The 7,500-nt window shown below is 45.1% G+C and overlaps 1 protein-coding gene and 1 long non-coding RNA gene across 4 annotated transcripts in view; both read right to left on the reverse strand.

Moving 5' to 3' along the window:
- LOC143746256 (uncharacterized) overlaps positions 1-1,348 on the reverse strand; it is a 4,822-nt gene extending 3,474 nt beyond the window's left edge. The window contains exon 1 of the long non-coding RNA XR_013206466.1: positions 1,321-1,348. This is a non-coding gene — a long non-coding RNA (uncharacterized LOC143746256). The remainder of the gene's footprint in view (positions 1-1,320) is intronic.
- tmc7 (transmembrane channel like 7) overlaps positions 1-7,500 on the reverse strand; it is a 34,214-nt gene that overhangs the window by 3,889 nt on the left and 22,825 nt on the right. For all 3 annotated transcript variants that reach the window (XM_077237908.1, XM_077237916.1, XM_077237924.1), the window contains 3 exons: positions 7,140-7,270; positions 2,041-2,196; positions 1,363-1,441 (listed from right to left, as the gene is read on the reverse strand). In XM_077237908.1, the coding sequence (XP_077094023.1) occupies positions 1,363-1,441; positions 2,041-2,196; positions 7,140-7,270 (366 nt within the window). The remainder of the gene's footprint in view (positions 1-1,362; positions 1,442-2,040; positions 2,197-7,139; positions 7,271-7,500) is intronic.

Here is a 7,500-nt window from a genome sequence, read left to right on the forward strand (position 1 = left end):
CTGCCTTTAAAGAAACCTGGAATCCCCTCATAACTTTTTTACAAATTCAATAGTTAACGTAAACCACGTGCTTTCCCTTTTACCCCCTCTCCACCCCCACCCCCTCAATTATCCCTACCCTTTCAATCACTTCTTCACTCCCCTCCCCCTCTCCCTCCCCCTCTCACCCCAAATATATTTGTCTGTTTGTCTGTATATCTGTTTGTTTGTCTGTCTGGCCATGTGTCTATCTGACCGTTTGTATGTGTACCTCCCTGTCTCTATATTATGACTCTACGTTGTATATCCCTCTACGTTGACATATACGTTGTACATGTCTCTATGTTACGGCTTGTCACTGGTTATTATTTGCAAACATATGCTCAGTATTATTATAATTTTTTGACCATTATGTGAATAAAAATAAAGTTGACCTCCGAAGACGGGGGGGGTGGTGGTCGGGCAAAAAAATAAAATAAAAAAATAAAAAAAATAATCATCATCACCATCATCATCACCATCACCTTCATCGTCATCCTCATCACCATCCTCATCATCACTATCCTCATCATCACCATCCTCATCATCACCATCCTCATCATCACTATCATCATCACCATCATCTTCACCATCACCTTCATCACCATCATCATCACCATCATCATCATCCTCATCATCATCATCATCATCCTCATCATCATCCTCATCATCATCACCATCACCATCATCTTCACCATCACCATCCTCATCATCACCATCCTCATCATCACCATCCTCATCATCACTATCCTCATCATCACCATCCTCATCATCACTATCATCATCACCATCATCTTCACCATCACCTTCATCACCATCATCATCACCATCATCATCATCCTCATCATCATCATCATCATCCTCATCATCATCCTCATCATCATCACCATCACCATCATCTTCACCATCACCTTCATCACCATCATCATCACCATCATCATCATCCTCATCATCATCATCATCATCCTCATCCTCATCCTCATCATCACCATCATCATCACCATCATCACCATCCTCATCATCATCATCATATCATCATCCTCATCATCCTCATCATCATCATCATCATCACCATCATCATCATCATCATCATCATCATATCATCATCCTCATCATCCTCATCATCATCACCATCATCATCACCATCCTCATCATCACCATCCTCATCATCATCATCATCACCATCATCATCATCACCATCATAATCATCACCATCACCATCCTCATCATCACCATCCTCATCATCATCACCATCATCATCATCATCATCATCATCACCATCACCATCATCATCATCATCACCATCACCATCATCATCATCCTCATCATCATGTGGAGACTCACCATGGCCAGCTGATCTCGGAGCTGTTCAATCACACGCTTATGAGCTCCAGCCAGGGCGATCACATAGAACATTCCCAGACTGCAACACACACACACACACACACACACACACACACACACACACACACACACACACACACACACACACACACACACACACACACAGTTTATCCCACGTGTTCTGGTCACTTTGACACGGACGGGATTTTCTGTTTCCTGCAAATGCTAGTTAATATTATAGCATTGGACTAAAACATACTGACTTTGCTCACACGGGGTATAACAACTTCTCAAAAATACTACAATAATTTTTGTGCTTATTTGGGGGGTGTATTTTCCATATTGGTACACCATGAAAAACTGCTCTGTTATCACACAATACTGGATTCAAACTTTTATCAACTTGTTTTCTTTGGGTTAGCAGACGTTTTTTTGTCACTGATTGATCATTGGCCTCAAGTTGACAAAAAAGACTGAACCCAGTATTTGGTGATAAGGCCACAATAAGAGATTTACAAGCAATCTCTCGTAGGCGGGTAATTTTGACCCAGAACACCAAATTAGGTAAAGCACAAGTTTGCAAAATCTTAAACTGAATAGTCAAATGAAATGTTTGCACACGTAAAGGATCCAGCGATACAGCAGAGAGTGTGTAAGAGTGATGATGATAAAGCTCACCAGGTGATGACGAAGAAGGACACGGCGAAGGCCTCGGAGGCGAGCGCTAACAGGAACGAGCGCAGGCCCTGGGGCAGCTGGCTAATCCCCCGCGGCACCACCTGCCATGAGGTGCTGTAGTTGATGAACGGGCCACACGCTCGCGACGCCTGGATCCTGCACACACACCGAAGAGGAGAGTATAACCCACACTGAGAGGCGCGTTTAACCCTCTGCGGTCTAAGGGGTTTTTGGGGTCCTTGAGGTGTTTTGACATGCTCTGACATTTGTGCTTTTTTCAGTTATTTATAAACATGTTAATGGCAAAGGTGTAAATTCACTCTATATAGCACAAACAGGGCTACCGTAATATGTGAGCAACATGTATGTACATGTTTGTATTTATGAGAGAATAATGTTTATGCGTGGTTATTGAAAAAACTAAAACTTAAAGTGTCTGAAATAAGGCCACAAAACACATACTAAATATGTGTCCACAAGACTTTTGACTAATGGGTGTTGTTGCCTAGAGTTTTTGCTTCAAAATTATCTGAAAATCATCCTGGCTAATCATTTACACAAAACAATACATTGATTTAAATTTTATAAGACACCTTTTGTTTGGAAAGGCAATATGCGTGGAGGCGTGTTACACCTGAGAAGACAAAGGCCGGATAATGTGCCACATACATAATGAGCTGCATATTAATTAGCCTTTCACACAGGTGTGTCACAGGGTCCCAAAGAATGCAAGGACTAAAGAAATTATCTATATATACATATTTTACAATTAGAAATTGTAACCAATTACAAATAGGTTACAATTACAACAACAATTACAATTTTAACAATATTTCAAGTGTATTTCTTTGTAAAAAGTATACATTTTATCATACATATTAAAAAAAAGTAAGGATTCATTAGTTTGAATATTGGAACAAACACTATAATAACATCTTAGTTGATAATTCAATATACCTACTTTATTTTTGACAAAACATCATACTATAGTATATTTAACATATGAGCAGAAATTGGTGAACAAAAGCGTACCTATTTAATGTGACAGTAGTCTTTTTTACAGTCAAAACTTTATAATCTATCCAAAACTAATCACAAAATCTTGTCTAAACATTCATATTTAGTCTGTTACATATTGTGTATGTGTTGGTATAATGAGCTGGAAAGAAAAAGACTGACATATCTCTCTTTTCATACAGAATACATAAACTGAGAATATTTGTTTTTTTTATATAAATTAATTCATTTAAAAGAAGAGAGTTCAAGCTTCATTATGGAAAAACACTCGTGCCTGTATGACAAGTATTCGCGGAATTACAGTTAATTTTCGGACGCGTTTCAGAATGGACTTCATTGACAGAGAGAAGGCAGAACGCGCATCATGTTTGTTTTTCTTTATTTGGCGAAAAGCACAAAACTTTATTTTTATTGTGAGTATCCACAAAAAAATAGACACTTATCAGGATCTAATGATGTACAACTAGCGCCCGCGCGATAGTCGACCTCAGAGGGTTAATACTGGAACACACCGCAATGAGGAGAGCGGACCGATGCCGAGAAGCGTGTTGTGATGCGTGTTGTGATGCCTGTTGTGACGTGTGTTGTGACGTGTGTCGTGATGCGCTTCATAATTAATTTGTGTCATGATGCGTGTCGTGATGCATGTTGTGACGTGTGTCATGATGCGCGTCGTAATTTGTGTCTTGATGCATGTTGTGATGCATGTTGTGATGCGTGTCGTGATGCGTGTCGTGATGCATGTTGTGATGCGTGCCGTGACGCGTGTTGTGATGTGTGTTTGATACGGACTGTAATGCACGTTGTGAAGCGTGTTGCGATACGTGTCATGATGCGTGTTGTGACGCATGTTGTAATTGCGTGTCGTGTGTTGTGAAGCATGTTGTTGAAGCGTGTCGTGATGCGTGTCGTGATGCATGTTGTGACGTGTGTCGTGATTCGTGTCGTAATTTGTGTCTTGATGCATGTCGTGATGCGTGTCGTGATGCGTGTCGTGATGCGTGTCGTGATGCATGTTGTGATGCGTGCCGTGACGCGTGTTGTGATGTGTGTTTGATACGGACTGTAATGCACGTTGTGAAGCGTGTTGCGATACGTGTCATGATGCGTGTTGTGACGCATGTTGTAATTGCGTGTCGTGTGTTGTGAAGCATGTTGTTGAAGCGTGTCGTGATGCATGTTGTGACGTGTGTCGTGATTCGTGTCGTAATTTGTGTCTTGATGCATGTCGTGATGCGTGTCGTGATGCGTGTCGTGATGCGTGTCGTGATGCGTTTCGTGATGCGTGTCGTGATGCGTGTCGTGATGCGTGTCGTGATGCGTGTCGTGATGCGTTTCGTGATGCGTGTCGTGATGCGTGTCGTGATGCGTGTCGTGATGCGTGTCGTGACGTGTGTCGTGATTCGTGTCGTAATTTGTGTCGTGATGCGTGTCGTGATGCGTGTCGTGATGCGTGTCGTGATGCGTGTCGTGATGCGTGTCGTGATGCGTGTCGTGATGCGTGTCGTGATGCGTGACGTGTGTTTGATACGGTCTGTAATGCACGTTGTGAAGCGTGTTGTGATGCGTGTTATTATGCATGTTGTGACGCATGTTGTAATTGCGTGTCGTGTGTTGTGAAGCATGTTGTTGAAGCGTGTCGTGAAGCGTGTTGTGACGCGTGTCATGATTCGTGTCGTAATTTGTGTCTTGATGCATGTCGTGATGCATGTCGTGATGCGTGTCGTGATGAGTGTCGTGATGCGTGTCGTGATGCATGTCGTGATGCATGTCGTGATGCGTGTCGTGATGCGTGTCGTGATGCGTGTCGTGATGCGTGTCATGATGCGTGTCGTGATGCGTGCCGTGACGCGTGTTGTGATGTGTGTTTGATACGGACTGTAATGCACGTTGTGAAGCGTGTTGTGATGCGTGTCATGATGCGTGTTGTGACGCATGTTGTAATTGCATGTCGTGTGTTGTGAAGCATGTTGTTGAAGCGTGTCGTGATGCGTGTGATGCGTGTCATGATGCGTGTCGTGATGCAAGTTGTGACGTGTGTTGTGATTCGTGTTGTAATTGCGTGTTGTGACGCATGTTGTAATTGCGTGTCGTGTGTTGTGAAGCATGTTGTTGAAGTGTGTCGTGATGCTTGTTGTGATGCGTGTCATGATGCATGTCGTGATGCGTGTTGTGACGCGTGTCATGATGCGTGTTGCGATGCGTGTTGAGATGCGTGTTGTGACGCGTGTTTGATACGATGAACTGTAATGTGTGTTGTGATGCGTGTCGTGATGAGTGTCGTGATGCATGTTGTGATGTGTGCAATGATGAGTGCCATGACGCGTTGTGATGCGTGTTTGATACGGACTGTAATGCGTGTTGTAATGCGTGTTGTGACGCGTATTGTGACGCATGTCGTGATGCGTGTCATGATGCGTGTTGTGATGCCTGTCATGATGCGTGTCGTGATGCATGTTGTGACGTGTGTTGTGAAGCATGTCGTTGTGCGTGTTGTGATGCATGTCGTGATGCGTGTTGTGACGCGCGATTGATACGACGGACTGTAATGTGTGTTGTGATTCGTGTCTTGATGCGTGTTGTGATGCGTGTCGTGATGCGTGTTGTGATGCGTGTTGTGATGCGTGTTGTGATGCCTGTCATGATGCGTGTCGTGATGCATGTTGTGACGTGTGTTGTGATGCATGTCATGATGCGTGTCGTGAAGCATGTCGTGATGCGTGTTGTGATGCATGTCATGATGCGTGTCGTGATGCATGTTGTGATGCGTGTTGTGATGCATGTCATGATGCGTGTCGTGAAGCATGTCGTGATGCGTGTTGTGATGCATGTCATGATGCGTGTCGTGATGCATGTTGTGACGTGTGTTGTGATGCATGTCATGATGCGTGTCGTGAAGCATGTCGTGATGCGTGTTGTGATGCATGTCATGATGCGTGTCATGATGCGTGTCGTGACGAGCGTTTGATACAACGGACTGTAATGTGTGTTGTGATTCGTGTCGTGATGCCTGTTGTGATGCGTGTCGTGATGCGTGTTGTGATGTGTGCCATGACGCGTTGTGATGCGTGCTTGATACGGACTGTAATGCGTGTTGTAATGCGTGTTGTGACGCGTGTTGTGATGCGTGGTGTGAAGCATGTCGTGATGCGTGCTGTGATGCGTGTCGTGAAGCCTGTCGTGAGGAGTGTTGTGAAGCGTGTCGTGATGCGTGTTGTGAAGCGTGCTGTGATGCGTGTCGTGAAGCCTGTCGTGATGCGTGTTGTGAAGCGTGCCGCGAAGCGTGTCGTGATGCGTGTTGTGAAGCGTGCTGTGATGCGTTTGATACGGACTGTGATGCGTGTTGTGATGCGTGCCGCGAAGCGTGGCGTGAAGCATGTCGTGATGCGTGCTGTGATGCGTGTTGTGAAGCGTGTCGTGATGCGTGTTGTGAAGCGTGCTGTGATGCGTGTCGTGAAGCCTGTCGTGATGCGTGTTGTGAAGCGTGCCGCGAAGCGTGTCGTGATGCGTGTTGTGAAGCGTGCTGTGATGCGTTTGATATGGACTGTGATGCGTGTTGTGATGCGTGCCGCGAAGCGTGTCGTGAAGCCTGTCGTGATGCGTGTTGTGAAGCGTGCCGCGAAGCGTGTCGTGATGCGTGTTGTGAAGCGTGCTGTGATGCGTTTGATACGGACTGTGATGCGTGTTGTGAAGCGTGTTGTGATGCCTGCCGCGAAGCGTGTCGTGAAGCCTGTCGTGATGCGTGTTGTGAAGCGTGCCGCGAAGCGTGTCGTGATGCGTGTTGTGAAGCGTGCTGTGATGCGTTTGATATGGACTGTGATGCGTGTTGTGAAGCGTGTTGTGATGCGTGCCGCGAAGCGTGAAGCCTGTCGTGATGCGTGCCGTGTGTTTGATCGGACTGTGATGCGTGTCGTGATGTGTGTCGTCATGCGTGTCGTTGATTTGATACGACGGACTGCAATGTGTGTTGTGATGCGTGCCGTGACGCGTGTTTGATACAGACTGTAATGCATGTTGTGATGCGTGTTTTTGATACGGCCTGTGATGCGTGACGTGATGCGCGTTGTGATGCGCGGACTCACTCTGCAATACTGACGATTACGGGAACTGACGCCAGAGCCAAGCCGATCAGCAACACCACCAGGAAGAAGAAGTGGGAACTGGACGCTCGGAACGGGCGAGTAGCAGGACGACAGTTGGACACCAGAGACACCTGTAACATGCCTAACATAAACTAACCACATAACATACTATATAGTACAGGCTCACGTTGCACATGACGTTAACCAACCACATAACATACAACACTATAGCTCTATATCACTGCCTTGTTCACATAACATTAGACTAGTCTCTGACTGATAAAGGAAAACTTCCTAAACTGTAACACTGAAACAAGTATTTTCTGTAAAGCTGCTCTGAAACATGTATAGTGAAGCACAC

Source organism: Siphateles boraxobius, unplaced genomic scaffold, assembly GCF_051911475.1.
Source record: "Siphateles boraxobius isolate OS27281-9 unplaced genomic scaffold, OSU_SipBor_1 10, whole genome shotgun sequence".
NCBI classification, from domain to species: Eukaryota; Metazoa; Chordata; class Actinopteri; order Cypriniformes; family Leuciscidae; genus Siphateles; species Siphateles boraxobius.